The sequence below is a fragment of the Liolophura sinensis genome, chromosome 1 (genome assembly GCF_032854445.1).
Source record: "Liolophura sinensis isolate JHLJ2023 chromosome 1, CUHK_Ljap_v2, whole genome shotgun sequence".
NCBI classification, from domain to species: Eukaryota; Metazoa; Mollusca; class Polyplacophora; order Chitonida; family Chitonidae; genus Liolophura; species Liolophura sinensis.
Window position 1 is genome coordinate 1506652 of NC_088295.1, and position 22923 is coordinate 1529574.

Sequence of the window (22923 nt, forward strand, 5' to 3'; positions counted from 1 at the left end):
AAAAGCTTACCCCAACAAATTAGGTTCAGGGGCCGCAATCACTGCGCTAACATGGTCGAAGGAGCGATGGTCCTTACTAACCTTCATACATATCATAAAATGAAGGAGTGGTAGTACATGGAAAGTCCCTTTATGGCATACTATACATAAGTCCTACGTCAGAAGTGTAAAATATGCACGTGGCGATGTAGGTCATGTTATCGATCAGAAAAAGCCCCTCTAGGGTTGAGCTGTGTAGATATGCACCTCCGTGCATGACCCGTGTCATGAATAGCTTACTGAGAAACTATGGAAAGTTTGCCCAGAGTACTGTGTAACCTCTAGATGTAAGGGGCGAGGTAAGTTACACGTGCATCAGGGGAAAACACGCCCCATTATGTACGGCGATTGTTATCAGATGTAACTTTACTATCTGAATAATCGTAGCTTATGTGTGCCTGATTAGTGTAGCGTCATGTTTGTAGTACAAAACACTGCTCATACCAATAGATAGGGGTGACGGGGTTAGTTGATGTACGGAGTGCATTCTTGTCTCCTCGGTATACATGGTGTATGTGCTGATTGTAACAACTTGCCCCACATGGGTTTACAGTTGATTTATGAATTCTGGGCGTTATGTCAGTATTTATCAGACATAAAATCCACGACTACTTGTTTATTACATATGAATAAAAGACTTAAAATCATTAAAATACATTTTATTTGGTAAAAGCGATATTTTCCATAAACAGGCCTTTAGCCTATTCTTGTATGCGATATACCATTTTGTTACAGATTGCAATGTGATTGCAATTGCAAACGATACATGTAACGATGTTTGTAGTGTGATACTATAAGGAACTAACTTATCTGACTGATAACAAACATAATATCGTGCTACACCTTACCGTGGCATGTATATACGGAACAAGTTTTTATTTTTTTATTTTTTGTGTTTTAAAATTTGCTCAACATTCAGACGTTAGGTATTCGCCCAAATTAAGGAAAATATGTCCTATATGCAATATGTCCTGTCGTGCTGAACTGAATACCAGATGATTTTCCAGCATGCTCTCCTGGAAAAAAAACTCCTGGTATGTAAACAGCAGTGCCAGGAACATACGTCCCCGGCAACTGTACTGTTCACACGATGTACACCGTAAGACAACGATGTTGTCAGTCGGTGTGTATAATGCCATGTTTTATGACAGGGCTTCTCATGCCAAAGACACCAGACCACCCAGTCACATTATACTGACACCGGTCCAACCAGTCCTGGTTTCTTGCTCCAACCTCTCCGTGCTGCGCCACGCGAGGCAGCAACAAGTACTCTTTTTAAAATCTGTGGTATGACCCGACCTGGGTTAAATTTGAAATAAATAAATAAATAAATAAATAAATAAATAAGTAAATAAATAAATAAATAAATAAATGTTGGAAACAAAAGTAAGCAAAATCTTTTTTAACCAAAGATGTTTATGAATAAAAACTCTTAATCTGATGTAGGATTAACATGGTAGGAGCTTTTGGCAAACAGTTCTTTAGCCCTTGACCAAATTGTTCTAACGTGGTATGGAAAAACTCCTATGGTATAAGAAGAATATAAACATTTGTTTTGGAGTGTAATATGTATCATATTCGGGCCGAATAAAACATAAAACTGTTCATTTACACATAAAGACTATTTATAACACTGTTTTTATGTAACGTGCCATGAAAACTGAAACGTTTATGGCACAGTTAAATAGGCCAGTTCTGTGGGAATATTGTCCTAAATACTGCTGTTTTAAGTTTTTCTTCATCTGGAATTTGGCCGTCTTATCCCTAACGAGTCTGCTGTACACTCTCTTCCGGTGGTACTCCAGTTCACAAAATCCCTGGAGGTTCGTCTGCATTTCCTCCTGTGGCTGGGAACGGGCACTCCTGAACATACAAACCCAGAATGTGGCAAAATGTCTGAATTAAGTAAACATAGAACACAAAATGTCGGAATGAAAACAAAATGCTGGAAAGAAAAAAAAATGTCGGAATGAAGACAGAACACCAAATGCCGGAATGAACGCGTTATACCACACAAGAAAAGGTTACCTGTTGACGCAGAAGGTCCATGGTGGCGGCTAAGGCGTGCTGCAGGAAGAGACGCTTGGAGATCATAATACACTCGGCACCATTGCTCACCAGACTGAGGCTGGGCTGTTCTCCGTACACCAGGTTACTCACCCCCTGTACGAGAGCAAGTGGTCTGACATTGTCCATTCATCGGATAGACATCTTTAAATTATAGACTGATGTTGTGTTTTGTACAATACAGTTACATTATTAAGCCGATAGCCTGTCTAATGACGAAATACGCAGGTGACAGTTCTACAGGAAGGAACACATCACACTCCACTTTTAAAACTAAAACTCTCATGATACCCAAAAATGTTCGTCAAGACTTTGTCCTATATATACTGAAATTTGGACAAATGTAAAAGTGCAGCTTAGAATGACCCGTCCCATCAAGTAATGTCCCCAGATAATCGTGTATAAAGCCTTCAAACTTACAAAGTACTGTCCCCAGATAATCGTGTATAAAGCCTTCAAACTTACAATGTACTGTCCCCAGATAATCGTGTATAAAGCCTTTAAACTTACAAAGTACTGTCCCCAGATAATCGTGTATAAAGCCTTCAAACTTACAAAGTACTGTCCCCAGATAATCGTGTATAAAGCCTTCAAACTTACAAAGTACTGTCCCCAGATAATCGTGTATAAAGCCTTCAAACTTACAAGGTACTGTCCCCCAGATAATCGTGTATAAAGCCTTCAAACTTACAAAGTACTGTCCCCAGATAATCGTGTATAAAGCCTTCAAACTTACAAAGTACTGTCCCCCAGATAATCGTGTATAAAGCCTTCAAACTTACAAAGTACTGTCCCCAGATAATCGTGTATAAAGCCTTCAAACTTACAATGTACTGTCCCCAGATAATCGTGTATAAAGCCTTCAAACTTACAAAGTACTGTATTTACTCGATCTGGCGGGAGATTTGCTCGATCTGGCGAGAAAGTAGCTTGATCCCGCGGGAGATCAGCAATCTTCAGTATATTACACAGGAAGGATTTAGTGTTATACTGAAGGGGACTGTGACTATATGAGTTAAAAAATCACTCCTCTTGCATTAAAATAAACCTACAGATTACGGTTAGGTAGAAATTTCAGCGCATATACCTGTCGTAATATTTTTTAAATTGCTTAAGACAGTTCACCATCTATAGCCGCTTCAACAAGCTTCCCAGAGTTACTCCCCCTGAAAGTCTCTCTCGCAAATGGTATTGCTGATTCTGAAGGAATATTTAATGATTTGACTGTATATATGTGAATAAATGGATTTCCCTGTTTAGTGTTCGAACTGAAAAACAAATCTTCGGATCTTCTATTACGGTGTTCTTGCCGCTTTACTGAAATAAGTCGTAAGACTTGAGTTTTCCTCCAAGAGTTATCTCAGAACAATACAGGCTGGTAATGCATTTGGTAATTAACTAGAACATTAAATTAATAATTGGAGAATTGAGAGTAAATCCATATTTCTGGAATGGTGTCTCCAAATACTTGAGGTAAATATCGGTCTCATAGGCTAGCAAAATATAAAAGTTTTTACCTTGGAGTCGATAGAGATTAACTGGCTGTATAAACGCCTCTAACCTTACAAAGTACTGTCCCCAGATAATTGCTGTACAAACGCCTCTAAACTTACAGAGTACTGCCCCCCCCCCCCCCCAGATATCTGTGTATAAACGCCTCTAAACTAACAAAGTACTGTACCCCAGGTAATTGCTGTACAAACGCCTCTAAACTTACAGAGTACTGCCCTCCCCCAGATATTCATGTATAAACGCCTCTAAACTAACAAAGTACTGTCCCCCCAGATAATTCCTGTACAAACCCCTCTAAACTTACAGAGTACTGCCCCCCCCCCCCCCCAGATATCTGTGTATAAACGCCTCTAAACTAACAAAGTACTGTACCCCCAGGTAATTGCTGTACAAACGCCTCTAAACTTACAGAGTACTGCCCCCCTACCAGATATCTGTGTATAAACGCCTCTGAACTTACAAAGTACTGTCCCCCCAGATAATCGTGTATAAACACCCCTAAAGTTACAAAATACAGCCCCCTCAAGATAATCTTGTATAAACGCCTCTAACCTTACAAAGAACTGCCCCCCAGTCAATCTCTGTATAAACGCCTCTAAGCTTACAAAGTACTGCCCCCAGATAATCCCTGTACAAACGCCTCTAAGCTTACAGTACTGCCCCTCCCCCCGGAGATAATGGTATATAAACGCCCTAAACTTACAAAGTACAATCCCCCTCCAGATAATCTTGTATAAACGCCTCTAAACTTACAAGCACTGCCCCCAGGCAATCCCTGTATAAAGGCCTCTAAGCTTACAAGTACTGCCCCCCAGATAATCCCTGTATAAACGCCTCTAAGCTTACAAAGTACTGCCCCCCCAATTATCGTGTATACACGCCTCTAAACTTACAAAGTACTGCCCCCTCCAGATAATCCCTGTATAACCTCCTCTAAACTTACAAGTACTTTCTCCCCCCCCATAATCGTGTATAAAGGCCTCTAAACTCACAAAGTACTGCCCCCCCCCAAATTAATCTCTGTATAAACACCTCTAAACTTACAAAGTACTGCCCCCCTCCAGATAATCCCTGTATAACCTCCTCTAAACTTACAAAGTACTTTCTACCCCCCCCCCCCATAATCGTGTATAAAGGCCTCTAAACTCACAAAGTACTGCCCCCCCCAAATTAATCTCTGTATAAACACCTCTAAACTTACAAAGTATTGCCCCCCCTCCAGATAATCCCAGTATAACCTCCTCTAAACTTACAAAGTACTGTTCCCCCCGATAATCGTGTATAAACGCCTCTAAACTAACAAAGTATTGTCCCCTCCCCTGATAATTGTGTATAAACACCTCTAAACTTACAAAGTACTGTCCCCCCCAATTCATCTCTGTATAAACACCTCTCAACTTACAAAGTACTGCCCCCCTCCAGATAATCCCTGTATAACCTCCCCTAAACTTACAAAGTACTGTCCACGCTCCAGTACCTGGACCTCAATGAACATGGGATGAAGATCAGCTGCCGTCTGCTCTGTGTACTTCTGTCCAGCTTTACTGTCTAGCTCGTCAGCCATCGTCTTCCGGTTAGCTAGACTCCTCTCCAAAACCCTTTTCTCATCTGTGGTCGAACAGAACTACGATCATAATAAAAAATTTCCCAATTTCTTGTAAAAACTAAAAACTTAAAGTACACCATTTTCGTTCGTAACAAAACAACACCGATTTTAACAGTCTATTATATACTAGACCTAGACATACCTTCTGTCTTTTTTCTCAGTTCTTCCATGGCATTCTTCTTCACTTCCGCTCGAGATAACTTTCTTTTTGATGGTGACATCGACAAGTATGCACCCTTAAAAAGGAATTTACCTGGTTAGTTCACCTGGTTAGTAAAACAGGTTAAGTAAGCTCCATTTTACCTTGTTAGTTCATCACTGTAAAACAGGTTATATAAGCTAAGTGAGTAAACAGCTATCTGTGGACAGACTATTGCCGCTGAGCACAGTACAAGTTGTCATTCTGGTACTGTAACCATCATCATGGAGGTTTAACTCATTTGCTGATTCTTGCTTTTCTATGTTTAACTTATGGCCAATAATATATCGGTCAAAATGGGTAAAAAGTTGAATGTTCTGATGTGGAAAACAGGTATACGAAAAAAACAAAACAAGTGTGTTCGGATATTCAGGGATACTTGAGTATTTTCCCTAATGATAAGAAAACTAAATGTAGAATGAACTTCTCGCGATCGATGCTCTCGTACAAAACCTCATCATTATCTTCTTGGCGTTCAGTTCTCTGGAGAACTATTATCTATCAGATTATATGAGTACTTGGTATTAAGTTTCCAGCTAGTTTGTGAGCTATGGTGCCCAGATGTTAATAAATCCATACTGTAGGAGATTATAAATACGCACCTTTGAATTTTTCCGTACCGCCGGACCACCCTCCGTTTCACCATCCTCAGCTTTTGTCGCTGATATCGTGGATATATCAGGCAGGATCACCCTCTCCGGCTCCGGGACACTCGAGGTGACGCTCTCCACCACCCGGGCTCTGTAATCCTGAATAATGGCCTCGTAGTCCAGGATTCCCATCCTCTCCGCCTCTGTGCGGTACCCAGGCAAAGACTCCACCTGATGGACAGAGCTTACACAGTCACCTAATTGTTTATGTAGTTATTTACTTATTTGGTGTTTTACGCTGTATCCAGGAATATTTCATTTATATGAAAGGGGCAAGCATTATGATGGAAGGAAACCAGGCATAGCCCGGAGGAAACCCACGACCATTCGCAGGCTGTTGAGAGACCTTCTCAAATACGATCGGAGAGGGAGACAGCATGAGTTGTACTTGAACCCATTGCGGCCACATTGGTGAAAGGCTCCTGAGTCACCTAATCTTGTTACATACAGTGGGATTCCATATCACCTCACTAGTTCAATCAATATAAGCAGGCCCGGCATTAGTGTTTTCTTCAAATCTATGCACGGATCGTATATCGTGAATAAAACCACTGACTTTTCCCTATTTACTTATATTTGATATCCCCATAACACGGTACGTTTGTATACAGAGTGTAGATACAACCTACGTCATTCAGTATGTAAGATCATGATTAGCAGTATGGCTTAGTTCTCTACCGTCAAACATGGAGAAAATGAGCGACCTCCATGGACCCAGGTGACTTTCACCAATACGGTCGCTCTGAGTTCAAGTCCAGCTCATGCTGGCTTCCTCTCCGGCCTTACTCTGCTCGGTTTCCTCCAACCAAAATGATGGCCGCCGTCGTATAAGTGAAATATTCTTGAATGCAGAGTAAACACAAATCAAATAAATAAATAAAATAAACATGGAGAAAACAAATGTCCAAAACATATGATGATAAAGCGAACAAACCAATCCTCACCAGTCGCTTTTCCATCTCTGTGTAATCTTTGAACGTTTCCTTTTCTTCTGATGCTCTGTCGACAAAACTTGCCTCTGGTTTTCTCCCATGAAAGTCTGTCACTTTCAGGTTACGCAGACAACAAGGGGACTCGATGTTTGGTCTGTTAGCGGCTTCGCACGTCTCAATGGCTGAGGGACAAAACGATATCCAGATCTTTAACACGGCTGAGGAACAAAACGATATTCAGATCTTTAACACGGCCGAGGACAAAACGATATTCAGGATCTTTAACACGGCTGAGGGACAAAACAATATTCAGATCTTTAACACGACTGAGGGACAAAACGATATTCAGATCTTCAACATGGCCGAGGGACAAAACGATATTCAGATCTTTAACATGGCTGAGGAACTAAACTGTACTCCGATCATGACACGCCTGAGGGACAAAAGAACATTTAAATCCCAACATGGCTGAAGAACAAAACGATATTCAGATACAACATGGCTGAGGAACAAAAGGACATTCAGATCATGGCTGAGGGACAAAACGATATTCAGATCTTGACACACCTAAAAGAACATACAGATCCTAACATGAATGTGGAAAATGGCAGCCTGAACGCGTAAATCATATCGGAGGTGGCTTAAACTATTTCCACAGACATGCAATTGCATCTGCGTTACACATTCGTTACAGTGTATCTATGGCCCATGCCTACCTGCACCGTCAATCCACCCCAACAATAAATCCTGGTCTGATGTGCTAAAAATGGACAGGATCCATTCGCTCTGCGTTAAGCGTTCGTTAAAGAATTGTGCGGGATCCGTAGAAAAACTTCAGCTGACCTATTCACGTAAATTTCATTCTCAGATAAGCAATCGCAAGTGTAATCGTATGTCCGTTGAAACACAGCATTATACTTACCTGTATCCAAATCTTCTGTCCTCCCGTCAGTTTTGGTCGCACCTCCTCAGTTTCTTCAGTACTGACACGCTCCCCTATAGAATAAATGACCATAGCTTAACCCACACTTCGGCAATGTTGCAGCCATATCGAGGCGACGCTCTCCTATAGAATAAATGACCATAGCTTAACCACACTTCGGCAATGTTGCAGCCATATCGTGGCGACGCTCTCCTATAGAATAAATGACCATAGCTTAACCACACTTCGGCAATGTTGCAGCCATATCGAGGCGACGCTCTCCTATAGAATAAATGACCATAGCTTAACTCCACTTCGGCAATGTTGCAGCCATATCGAGGCGACGCTCTCCTATAGAATAAATGACCATAGCTTAACTCTACTTCGGCAATGTTGCAGCCATGTCATGGCGACGTTCTCCTAAAGAATGAATAAACGTGGCTTAACCCCTACCCTCTCCCCACTTCGGCAATGTTGCAGCCATATCGTGGCGACAGGGTACGGTGACTTTGTAATAATCAATCGAATAGTTTGTTACAATAATTACTCGTCTGATTGCAGATTCTATGTTTTGTTTGGTATCAAGTAAAGATGCAGCTCATTTCGGTACATACATGACAAAATGAGGTCATTAAACACCCAGCACTTAAAGATGATCGTGTACCTTGTATAATGCAAATAATAAGTGTACACAGCAAAGAGTGTGTTTCACTGCAGAATTGCAGGCTAATTCATTAGATTTCACATTTGCTATATATTCTGAAACAGGTGTCACAGGTTCACTATATGTTCAAGTGAGTCATTTAGATGTTATTATATCGTATAATGCAGAACTTTCAGTGGACGCACAGAAACAACCACCTCTGGGAACCTCAATCTCAGGTAAAGTAGTGCCGTTTGGAAATTTCTTCCCTCGTGAACTTCGTACAGAATATGCTTGATTTCTGGGTTAAAATGTGCCAAAAGCTGGAAGTATTGTTACATGGGTCTGCTGATACAGATCTTTAGCAGGGTTACAACTCGGATGATTGTGCTGATACAGATCTTTGGTAAGTTTACAACTCGGATGATTGTACTGATACAGATCTTTGGCAGGTTTACAACTCGGATGATTGTGCTGATACAGATCTTTGGCAGGTTTACAACTCGGATGATTGTGCTGATACAGATTTTTGGTAGGTTAACAACTCGGATGATTGTACTGATACAGATCTTTGGCAGGTTTACAACTCGGATGATTGTACTGATACAGATCTTTGGTAGGTTTACAACTCGGATGATTGTACTGATACAGATCTTTGGCAGGTTTACAACTCGGATGATTGTACTGATACAGATCTTTGGTAGGTTTACAACTCGGATGATTGTACTGATACAGATCTTTGGCAGGTTTACAACTCGGATGATTGTACTGATACAGATCTTTGGCAGGTTAACAACTCGGATGATTGTACTGATACAGATCTTTGGTAGGTTTACAACTCGGATGATTGTGCTGATACAGATCTTTGGTGGGTTTACAACTCGGATGATTGTACTGATACAGATCTTTGGTAGGTTTACAACTCGGATGATTGTACTGATACAGATCTTTGGCAGGTTTACAACTCGGATGATTGTACTGATACAGATCTTTGGTAGGTTTACAACTCGGATGATTGTACTGATACAGATCTTTGGCAGGTTTACAACTCGGATGATTGTGCTGATACAGATTTTTGGTAGGTTAACAACTCGGATGATTGTACTGATACAGATCTTTGGCAGGTTTACAACTCGGATGATTGTACTGATACAGATCTTTGGTAGGTTTACAACTCGGATGATTGTACTGATACAGATCTTTGGCAGGTTTACAACTCGGATGATTGTACTGATACAGATCTTTGGTAGGTTTACAACTCGGATGATTGTACTGATACAGATCTTTGGCAGGTTTACAACTCGGATGATTGTACTGATACAGATCTTTGGCAGGTTAACAACTCGGATGATTGTACTGATACAGATCTTTGGTAGGTTTACAACTCGGATGATTGTGCTGATACAGATCTTTGGTAGGTTTACAACTCGGATGATTGTACTGATACAGATCTTTGGCAGGTTTACAACTCGGATGATTGTGCTGATACAGATCTTTGGTAGGTTTACAACTCGGATGATTGTACTGATACAGATCTTTGGCAGGTTTACAACTCGGATGATTGTGCTGATACGGATCTTTGGTAGGTTTACAACTCGGATGATTGTGCTGATACAGATCTTTGGCAGGTTTACAATTCGGATGATTGTACTGATACAGATCTTTGGCAGGTTTACAACTCGGATGATTGTACTGATACAGATCTTTGGTAGGTTTACAACTCGGATGATTGTACTGATACAGATCTTTGGCAGGTTTACAACTCGGATGATTGTGCTGATACAGATCTTTGGCAGGTTTACAACTCGGATGATTGTGCTGATACAGATCTTTGGCGGGTTAACAACTCGTATGATTGTGCTGATACAGATCTTTGGCAGGTTTACAACTCGGATGATTGTACTGATACAGATCTTTGGCAGGTTTACAACTCGGATGATTGTGGATCCAGTGTATTCTAAACGTGAGGATTAGGTTTGAGTTGTAGGCTTAAAGGTAATTGCAATTCTGACTTAATGAGAACAGTCCGGCTCGTCTGGCTTCGTCTCGCTGAATGCTTCGTACAATTGATGATAACACGTGACTGTTTACATACATGAATATTCAGTTATAAGATGTACCAAATGCCTACCGATTTTACGATGAAAATCCAGTCCGAACAGTTGCTGTCCCTGGCTAGTATCTGGCCTCGACTGAAACAGATAGTCAGATAAACATGTAAGCCTACATACAACAGACATATAGACATGCATGTAAGCCTACATACAACAGATAGTCAGATATACAGATAAACAAGCAAGTCTATAAACAAGAGATCGTCAGACGTACATGTAGGCCTATATACAACAGATAATGAGATATACAAATATAGATGTAGGCCCGTACACAAAAGATAGTCAGACATAGAGAGATACATGTAGGCCTGTATACAACAAATAGTCAGATATACATGTAGGCCTATATACAAAAGATAGTCAGATCTACAGATATACTGTATATGTAAGCTTACATACGACAGATGGCCAGATATACGGATATACATGTATATACAACAGTTATACATCGTACACGTATCATAGAGTCACTATTCCTCGTATATCTGGTCCTAACAGAAACTCAGAAGCTTCATTTTTCGTTTAACGTGCAGACTTGAAATCCAGAGGGATCAATCTTCCGGTTGTGTTGTGATATACAAATTAAAAAATTCAGTCCAGGATTTGAGACTTTCTGACAAAACATTAATAATAAGAATGTTTCGTGTTGCCAGTTTCATAAAACTTACTGGTAATAATGAAACAGGAAGTCGTTCTGATATTTTTCGTCCGACAGAATGTTAATGGGGAACTTCTTCAAGAAACCAATATTTCTGAAAAAAGTGGACATTTATTTATTTATTTATTATCAAAATTTTTCAATCAGGTTTATGAGCTTGGGAAACCCAGATGCCCGGAAAACACCGCTGCCCTTCGCCAGATAGTTGACAAACCCCCAGGCTTAAAGCTGCATCCAAACCGTCATGTTGTCCACACGCAGATCAGCTGCACGCAAAACAACGCTTTATACCGCTGAGTCAATGAACATAAAAGTAAGTTCAAAATTAATCACTGTATGTGATATGATACAACAAAAGTTAAACCTTATAGTTCACAGCACAATAGCGATAATAATTTTATGATCAGAACGAATTTCCCGTGAGCCAGTATGCATTTAAACTTCATCAGATGGATAAGCATGGCTACCTGATAAAGGTGTTCATCTCAGAGTCTGTCAAGTTCTTGAAAGTTCCAGCCATAAAAATGTTTCTGTAATCCTGCATGTATATAAAGGGTATTTAAAAGTCAAAACGTTAAGTGATGCCTCTCCAAACCGTATTGCCGTTGCAGTGATGTGAAATACCAAGCTACAAACAGCCGTATTGCTGTTACAGTGATGCGAAATACCGAGCTACAAACCGTATTGCCGTTCCAGTAACGTTAAATACCGAGCTACAAACCGTAAAGCCGTTACAGAGATGTGAAATACCGAGCTACAAACCGTATTGCCGTTACAGTGAAGTGAAATACCGAGCTACAAACCGTATTGCCGTTACAGTGATGCGAAATACCGAGCTACAAACCGTATTGCCGTTCCAGTAACGTTAAATGCCGAGCTACAAACCGTATAGCCGTTACAGAGATGTGAAATACCGAGCTACAAACCGTACTGCCGTTACAGAGACGTGAAATACCGCGCTACAAACCGTATTGTTGTTACAGTGATGCGAAATACTGAGCTACAAACCGTATTGCCGTTCCAGTAACGTTAAATACCGAGCTACAAACCGTATAGCCGTTACAGAGATGTGAAATACCGAGCTACAAACCGTATTGCTGTTGCAATGATTTGAAATACCGAGCTTCAAATCGTATTGCCGTTACAGTGATGTGAAATGCCGAGCTACAAACCATATTGCCGTTACAGTAATGTCAAATACCGAGCTACAAACCATATCGCCGTTACAGTCTATAAATTATTGCAGAGATGTTATATATCGAGCTACAAACCGTATTGCCGTTGGAGTGATGTGAAATACCGAGCTACTCTCGATTCGAAAGCTTTCTTTAAGCTTCGGTTGATCCGGTTGAAGTGATTGTGGCGACTTATACAGTTATATAACCAAATCAGTCAAGTGTACATTGCCTTAAACTTACTATTATCATTCATTTGTGTTCCATGCAAACAAACTGTGCAAAATGTGCACTACACACCTGCAAAAATTCCACTGCTACTGATTCATAATTTAGGAAAACACAAACATGTGTTACTTGTTCTGTGTATTGTCACAGCACTCTATGTCCATATAGTACTTGTTCTGTGTATTGTTACAACACTCTATGTCCATATAGTACTTGATCTGTGTATTGTTACAGCACTCTATGTCCATGTGGTACTTGTTCTGTGTATTGTTACAGCACCCTATGTCCATATAGTACTTGTTCTGTGTATTGTTACAGCATCATTCGTCCATGTGGTACTTGTTCTGTGTATTGTTACAGCACTCTATGTCCATGTGGTACTTGTTTTGTGTATTACTGCAGCACCATATGTCCATGTGGTACTTGTTCTCTGTATTGTTACAGCACCCTATGTCCATGTGGTACTTGCTTTGTATATTATTACAGCACTCTGTGTGCATGTGGTATTTGTTCTGTGTATTGTTACAGCACCCTATGTCCATATAGTACTTGTTCTGTGTAGTGTTACAACACTGTATGTCCATGTGGCACTTGTTCTGTGTATTATTGCAGCACCTTATGTCCATGTGGTACTTGTTCTGTATATTATTACAGCACTCTATGTCCATGTGGTACTTGTTCTGTGTATTATTGCAGCACCTTATGTCCATGTGGTGCTTGTTCTGTGTATTATTGCAGCACCCTATGTCCATAAGTACTCCATCTGTGTGTTGTTACAGCACTCTATGTCCATGTGGTACTTGTTTTGTGTATTGTTACAGCAATCTATGTCCATGTGGTACTTGTTCTGTATATTGATGCAGCACCCTGTATCTATGTAGTACTTCTTCCGTGTATTATTACAGCACTCTGTGTCCATGTGGTACTTGTTTTGTGTCTTATTACAGCACCCTATGTCCATGTGGTACTTGTTTTGTTTGTTATTACAGCACTCTATGTCCATGTGGTACTTGTTCACTGTATTGTTACAGCACCCTATGTCCATGTGGTACATGTTTTGTATATTGTTACAGCAATCTATGTCCATGTGGTACTTGTTCTGTGTATTGTTGCAGCACCCTGTATTCATGTAGTACTTCTCCCGTGTATTATTACAGCACTCTATGCCCATGTGGTACTTGTTTTGTGTCTTATTACAGCACCCTATGTCCATGTGGTACTTGTTCTATGTCTTATTACTACATTAACCAACAACTGGGTCACTCTTACCGCCACCGATATACAGAGGAGCTCGACGCCGGTCTTAGAGCTGACAGTAGCTTGTCGCACTCCGCGCTTGATGACAGCTAATTCCTGGGGGATATAGAGGAGAATGGTTAGTGGTTTGTGGTTCTGTGCGCTTGGGGACACAGAGGAGAAGGATTAGTGGCTTGTCGCACACCATGCTTGATGACTACTAATTCTTGGGGGGATATAGAGGAGAATGGTTAGTGGCTTATCGCACTCTGCGCTTGATGTCAGCTAACTTCTGAGGGAATATAGAGGAGAAGGATAAGTGGTTTGTCGCACTCTGCGCTTGATGTCAGCTAACTCCTGGGGGGATATAGAGGAGAAGGATAAGTGGCTTGTCGCACTTTGCACTTGATGACAGCTAACTCCTGGGGGGATATAGAGGAGAAGGATAAGTGGTTTGTCGCACTCTGTGCTTGATGTCAGCTAACTCCTGGGGGAATATAGAGGAGAAGGATTAGTGGCTTGTCGCACTCTGCGCTTGATGACAGCTAATTCCTGGAGGATATAGAGGAGAAGGATAAGTGGCTTGTCGCACTCTGCGCTTGATAACAGCTAATTCCTGGGGGATATAAAGAAGTATTAGTAGCTTGCCGCATCCTCGCATTCGCTGACAACTAATTCTTATTAGGAACTCCCGCTCCGATAATAGCAGCTGATGTAGGACTGCACCGATTGTCATATACAACTCATAGTCCAACGATATATTCCATAATAATGTAACTTTTGTATTATCATTATAGCTCTTTCCCGGAGTAGAAATAGATTATAGTTAAAATCATATTACACTTTTCAGATGGTTTTTGTACAATTTTTAGGAACGGAATCTGTGCTTCACCCAGAAAGAACATTTCCCAAAAAGTGGCCAGATTGTAATCAAAACAGCCTGGCGTTCACTTTTTAAATGGCATTCAATAATCAAAGGAAGAATCGTTGAAAATTCTACAGAAATCGTGGTGATCGCCTTACCCCAAAAGACATGCCCTGTTGCAGAAACACCAGTATCTGGAAGTCGTGGGTCCTTCTGTCGAACTTTGTGACTACGACTGAAATAAATGTTGTATTTCTCATAAAAAGCCTCCTTTTGGTTCTTAGCGGTTATAAAATAAAAACATAAAAACAGTCGTAAACAGATGTATTATTTTGTCGCTGAATTCAAAAAAGTATTAACATAACAAAACAACAATTTCACACACTTGCAAAGATAGCAGTTAAAGCCATAATGTATTCTGGAAAACGATCAATATATTTTTGCAGCTTAACGCAATATTTCAAACGAATATCTTTACAATATAACGGATATGTAAGTTCTACATGTACGTCTAGCATACCAAAATGACCACGAACAAACCTGTTCCCGACAGAATAAAATAAAAAGCTCGTGGCGGATGACCTTGTCGAATTATAGCCCTCTTTGGTCCAAATCTGTAAAATATGACAATAGTGGAACAATATAATGTGTAAAATATGATAATAGAAAATTATACTCTGTAAAAAATCAAATAAGTACATCCTAAAGTATGCGCATGCGCTTGCAAACCACAGCCATTCAGAACAGCCTACGCCAGATGGCATTGCCTTGTCGACTATCTCAAATGATCCCTCTGTCACTGATTCAGAAGAAACGTCCTTTCAGATTGAAAATACGTATACACTTACGTTTCATACCAGCCAACTTGACAGAGTTTTTCTTGAATGTTTCTTGGGTATTCTTTGAAAGACTTTATACTCTTCAACGCCACCATGAGCTGAAATGAAAAGTTGGGGTGAACGTTTAGGTGTGTGTGGTTTCACGCGACAATATCTGTTCTTCAAGCATACCTAATCTAATGACTAATGCTGAGCATCATACGCAAGGATTTCCACACATATAATGGCGTCGGGAACGTGAGTGCCTGGGGTGAACCACCGACCTTTAGCCAATCACTGACGAATTTGCTGCGAGTAATATATGAGGGATGAACGAATATTCAACTGCGCCAACGGCCCAACGAGCCATGTCGACGACTTCTTCTCGCCAAGGAATCGCAGGGAGATTAAGTGAATCCACAAATTTCCTGTTCAAGGTCTGTATTGAACGCGCATCCCATATGTCCTACCCATTAGAAGACATATGTATTCATTAAACACAGACCACTACCTCGTCTAGACGCGTGCTTCATTGTCCAGAGAATTATTCTTATCAAATTATAAATTAATATTATCGGTATAGGCTCAAATTCTTAATCTAATACACAAGAAAATCCATCCATACAAATTGTTCCTTACTGAGTTGCCAATGAACGGTGTCTTTTTTTTTTTTGGCCAATAATCGCTTAATTATCGTTAATCGTTCATTGCAATCCACTCACATGATCAATGTCTTTCTCGGTTCTCTCATCAAACTTTGTCTGTAGGATTCGCTTAGTTTCAGCCGAGGCCCTTCCCTGTGGGAACAACAGAATGCATGAGTATGGCTTGGCGCCACTTTGACACCATTGTAACTACATCGTGGCGATGTCACTTTGACACCATTGTAACTACATGGTGGCGATGTCACATCGTAACCATTGTAACTACACAAGAGAGTTTTATACCATTAATACATTCGTATTGGTGGAGCCTGAAACAAAAAAAAAGTCTCATAAAAATGCATTGTTCATCATTAATAAGTTCTGATCCGAGATTTACGTCATATTTCTGCACTCAGGTAGGCTTTGAATACATCTTGAAACACAGAATTCTTCTCATTCCAACCATAAACTGGCCAAGACTGGGACAGTCATGAGGACACTGGCCGACACTGCGACAGTCATGAGGACAATGGTCGACACTGCGACAGTCATGAGAACACTGGCCTACCATGCAACAGTCATGAGAACACTGGCCGACACTGCGACAGTCATGAGAACACTGGCCTACCATGCAACAGTCATGAGAACAATGACCGACACTGCAAAAGTCATGGCCTTGCCTAGCTACCATGCAACAGTCATGAAAGAGCTGGCCTACCATGCAACAGTCATGAGAACACTGGCCTAACATGCAACAGCCATGTGAACACTGATCTACCATGCAACAGTCATGAGAACACTGGCCTACCATGCAACACTCATGAGAACACTGGTCTACTATGCAACAGTCATGAGAACACTGGCCAGTCATTCATATTGCTAACTATTTCTCTCTGACATCAAACCGGCCCGGATAGCACAGTTGGTAGAGCGTCCGCTTCGGTAGATCCAGGGTCAACCCTGGCTCTGGTCACACCTTTGAAAGAGAGGCTTTAAAAGAGGAAGTTGTAACTTCCTCGCTTGGCGTTCAGTATGAAGGGGATAGTGCAATCACTGGTTGATCCGTATCAGTATAATGGCTCGGGCGGGAGGCTTACTTGCCTTCGGTAAGTCTTCTCAGTGAAGCAGCACTAGACAAATGAGCGGTGGAAATCCGTCCTGCAACAAAGAGGCACATTACATGCACTCTAAGGATTCCTTCGTCGTCACACGAATGAAAAATTGTTAAGTACGACGTTAAACCCCAAGCACTCACTCACTCTTTGATATCATTATGAAAACGACAGCCTACAAAAACCAACAACCCCTATGCAAATGGCAGTCAACGTGCTGTGGCTCTGTACATTCCACTCTTCCATAGCCTTGCTGGAGATGAGGACGTACCACTTATATTAATTACATGTAGTTCTCATTCCAAAACTTCCCTTAATTTTACCTCTTTGTTTGCCTTGAACTCCGAAGGATCAAAGACTAGTCCGTCCTTATCGATGATAGTTTTGAATTCCTCGCTGTACTGAGATACGGACAGAAATTCCCCTCGGGCAGCCTCTAAACTATAACAGAATAGGTGTACCAATAGTACTGCGCATATAACAAAGGAAGTGACATTATACTGTAAATGCAAGGTCTGAAGACAAATGATCTCATCAGGTTAATAAATAAGAAATGAACAGAAATGATTCCCATTATCTGGCAATGACTGACACTGTCCCACACATTGTTATGTCAGTCTAGACGCACCTTTCGTAGCTAGTTTTACACAGTCGAATGCAGATTAATGTTAGCCTGATATAGCGGCGGAACTTCACACCCGGAGGGGTTTTGGGCTGAAAAACAAAACAACAGCACTTCTAAAATCCTAAAAAAAAAACAACAACACACCTTTAAGTACAATAAAAACTAATATAAAACTACTTGAGTACGAACATTACATGGCATATCATGCGACATGTTTACGTTTAGATTTTGTACATAATCTTAGGAGTAATATAACATAAGTCATGCGTTTACCTTGAGTCATGCGTTTACGTTTATAGTCCTGTAACATGAGTCATGCGTTTATGTTTAGACCTGTAGGCCTACACGATTTTAGTAGTCCTATAAAATGAGTCATGCGTTTAGGTTGAGTCATGCGTTTACGTTTAGCCCTTGTACATGATCTTAGTAGTCCTGTAACATGAGTCATGCGTTTACGTTGAGTCATGCGTTTACGTTTAGATCCTGTACATGATATTAGTATTCTTATAACATGAGTCATACGTTTACCTTTAGACCTTGTGCATGATCTTAATAGTCCTATAACATGAGTCATGCCTTTACGTTGAGTCATGCGTTTACCTTTGATTTTGTACATGATCTTGATAAGACTGACAACATTAAGATCTACCCTTTTGGTTTTGGCATGCTCCCGCCATCGGGCAAAAGTGGCCAAAGGTTTTGTCCCGGCAATCGTCACGTTAGCGCGATGGCGTCGCCTCATTGCCCCAACGGCTTTGTAGAAGGCTCTGTTCTGAGAACAAAAATATGACCGTATAGTTGGCATAATACTTTTACAATCTCATTTAAGCCGCCTTTGGAATTAAACTTAACTGTTGTTTGTTCAAGTACAGATATGGGAATACTCCGCTGCGTGGTGTGCAGGACACGCTTTGACGGTCAAACCATATATGAATGTGGTGAATGCTATATGTATAAGCACAGAAGTGGAATGCTAGTCCTCTATACCGCAATCAGTTGTAGCGATTATACAGTGCAAGGTCAGCAGCTGGCACTGATCCAAGACATGGACAACGATGTCGCAACAGTGAACCTATATATACGTCCATGGATAACGATGTCGCAACAGTGGACCTATGTATACGTCCATGGATAACGATGTCGCAACAGTGGACCTATATATACGTCCATGGATAACAATGTCGCAACAGTGGACCTATATATACGTCCATGGATAACGATGCCGCAACAGTGGACCTATATATACGTCCATGGATAACGATGCCGCAACAGTGGACCTATATATACGTCCATGGATAACAATGTCGCAACAGTGGACCTATATATACGTCCATGGATAACGATGCCGCAACAGTGGACCTATATATGCATCCATGGATAACGATGTCGCAACAGTGGACCTATATATACGTCCATGGATAACGATGTCGCAACAGTGGACCTATATATACGTCCATGGATAACGATGCCGCAACAGTGGACCTATATATACTTCCATGGATAACGATGTCGCAACAGTGGATCTATATATACGTCCATGGATAACGATGTCGCAGCAGTGGACCTATATATACGTCCATGGATAACAATGTCGCAACAGTGGACCTATATATACGTCCATGGATAACGATGCCGCAACAGTGGACCTATGTATACGTCCATGGATAACGATGCCGCAACAGTGGACCTATATATACGTCCATGGATAACGATGCCGCAACAGTGGACCTATATATACGTCCATGGATAACGATGTCGCAACAGTGGACCTATGTATACGTCCATGGATAACGATGTCGCAGCAGTGGACCTATATATACGCCCATGGATAACAATGTCGCAACAGTGGACCTATATATACGTCCATGGATAACGATGCCGCAACAGTGGACCTATATATACGTCCATGGATAACGATGCCGCAACAGTGGACCTATATATACGTCCATGGATAACAATGTCGCAACAGTGGACCTATATATACGTCCATGGATAACGATGCCGCAACAGTGGACCTATATATACGTCCATGGATAACGATGTCGCAACAGTGGACCTATATATACATCCATGGATAACAATGTCGCAACAGTGGACCTATATATACGTCCATGGATAACGATGTCGCAACAGTGGACCTATATATACGTCCATGGATAACGATGCCGCAACAGTGGACCTATATATACGTCCATGGATAACGATGCCGCAACAGTGGACCTATATACACATGCTTGGAGAACAATATCTCTATGTCCACATGAATGGACAACAATGTCTCAATGGTGGATATATATATATTTGTTCTGCATCAATGGATAACCATGACACCAGAACTAACAATGCAATACAGTCACATCAGAACTGAGATGTGTGTTGTTCTGCATCAATGGATAACCATGACACCAGAACTAACAATGCAATACAGTCACATCAGAACTGAGATGTGTGTTGTTCTGCATCAATGGATAACCATGACACCAGAACTAACAATGCAATACAGTCACATCAGAACTGAGATGTGTGTTGTTCTGCATCAATGGATAACCATGACACCAGAACTAACGATGCAATACAGTCACATCAGAACTGAGATGTGTGTTGTTCTGCATCAATGGATAACCATGACACCAGAACTAACAACCCAATACAGTCACATCAGAACTGAGATGTGTGTTGTTCTGCATCAATGGATAACCATGACACCAGAACTAACAATGCAATACAGTCACATCAGAACTGAGATGTGTGTTGTTCTGCATCAATGGATAACCTTGACACCAGAACTAACAACTCACTACAGTATACGGGCAACGGGTTCTTCAGTTCCATTCAGTTCTTGCCCTTTTCCTTCATATACTCCTAATTTTATAACTACAAATTTAAGACAAAGTTAAGTTTAAACTTTTTACATTGTACTTCCCTACATCATCAACATTCTTGCTGTACAATCATTGACATTTTCTGCATCTATTGTTACAAATATTGGTTTGTTTGTTTTTGTTTTTGCGGACTGGGAAGGGTGGGGGGGTTAATGTCATGGGTTATTTTGGAGGTACAGAATGCGAAAATCGATATCAAAGCTATAAATGATATCATTTTATGGGACATATTTAATTGTACACACTTCGCAAACTTTAGGGCAGTTAGACGTACCTCGACGAGCTTGTTGAAGGACAGCTGTTTCCTGGGTAGAGAGCGACGGGGGAAGGTTTGGGCTAGTAGGTCTCTTTCTTGGGGACTGATAGAGCTTCCCAGACTCCCCGACGGGCCTACATCCTCCATCCCGACTCGGATACCGCCTCTCACCCTGTGCATAATCAGTGACATAAACAGCCGTACAAATATATAAATTTCTCACCTCATAACAATTAAGCTTACTTTACGAGTGGAGTTGTGTGGGATTGCCGTGTCCAGCAGTATATCCCAACCAACCCTGTCAACCCGTGTCTGCAGCAGGAACTAATAACTACTTATACTTCTAGAAATCTTCTTGATACAGGGCACTCAATGGGTAGACAACCAAAGCTCCGCGTGACTTCTACAGTCAACCGCATCTGGATCCCTATGGGAAAATCCATATACAGCTGTAGATACACCGGGAAATACCAGTGTAAATATGTGCTCGCTGACCTTGTATCAGCTAAGGACAACCCTTCGCGTGTACAAAATTCATTTCACTTCCGATCACCTATAATGATTCTTTTACTCCCCGTAGAATTCCATTCTGATCAGCGTGGGTTGTCGTGGGGCCCAGGCACTGGGAGCGTGTCAGCCAAGCGGACAATGTGTGTGTTAGCTGAACGGTCAATCGTCGGCGCCATACATGTCGTACAATAACTGACCTTTATCACATGTTCGTCAAGATTATTCTACTGCATCGATTCATCCATGGCTTCTTAACCTTCTCAAACAATCTCCTAATTATATACAAGGCCTACACATACATTTAAATATTTCTATGCGGCTTTTAAACAATAGACATATATTTTATTGTAACATTTGTTTACAATTGTTCTTCAACGAACCTTATGATGTGCAACCCACGAGCATCCTCTCTAAAACCAATTGTGTACAATTCTGTGCATCCACAATGACATGTGTATCAACGGTACACACATATATACAAAAGTCGATCTGGGTGTGTTAATTGCATTACACAATATGTGTACTGCTGGTAGACAAAATTATGTGGAAGAGCATTTTCGTTCTTTCTAGAGAGTCGTCGATCGTTATTGTCACCAATTACGTCTCACGAATCGGTAAGTTCGTTATCATAGCACTATCCCTAAAGTTTTCCACTATAATAGTGTCCACCTTTTCATTGGGGTCTAAACTGTTCGCGTTCGATTTTCAAAGTACATCTACGTTATGCAGATATTATCTATAAGGTTTCCCTTTTTCATCAAATTTAGCCGGACAGCCATTCATTTGTATAGAGAGAATCCAGACAGATCTTCACAATCTTTAATACGCTGCAGTTCATGCTAACTTCCGTGGTACGTGTACATGTATATCCCGAGGAGTTTCCCCGTTAGCAGTTTCCAGAGGTACATGTAGGGTTATTGCGACAACGCAGATTAATTCCCTCTTCTAATGTATATCAGCTTAATACAATAGTTTATATTATAGCCTGTATATAAATATAAGCCTATGTCAGACTGGTCATTAACTAAGAGGGAAATAAATAAAGGGATGAACATTTGAATGTTTAAGTCTGGTGAAATAGTGCTGCATACCTGGTCTTCAGGTGAGGGTTGGCCAGGACAGAAGACGGATGTGCTGTTGACAATCTGAGAAGCGAGGACAAATTGCCCGGCTAACTTCTGTGCCGTCTATAGGTACTGTATGCATGGCTGATTTGTCTCGTTTAGCAAA

General features: G+C 41.0%; 1 protein-coding gene across 1 annotated transcript; it reads right to left on the reverse strand.

The window, feature by feature from the left end:
• Positions 1–1845: 1845 nt before the first annotated feature.
• Positions 1846–21330, reverse strand: LOC135461517 (uncharacterized). The gene is made up of 20 exons (XM_064738654.1): positions 21202–21330; positions 18695–18817; positions 18049–18134; positions 17744–17861; positions 16387–16461; positions 15695–15783; positions 15387–15460; positions 15005–15081; positions 14015–14098; positions 11810–11880; positions 11353–11436; positions 10702–10762; positions 7970–8001; positions 7470–7537; positions 7018–7187; positions 6026–6244; positions 5367–5460; positions 5072–5226; positions 2068–2202; positions 1846–1902 (listed from the first exon to the last, which is right to left on the reverse strand). The coding sequence occupies exons 1-20, from the start codon at positions 21328–21330 to the stop codon at positions 1846–1848; spliced, it is 2001 nt and encodes a 666-aa protein (XP_064594724.1).
• Positions 21331–22923: the final 1593 nt, after the last annotated feature.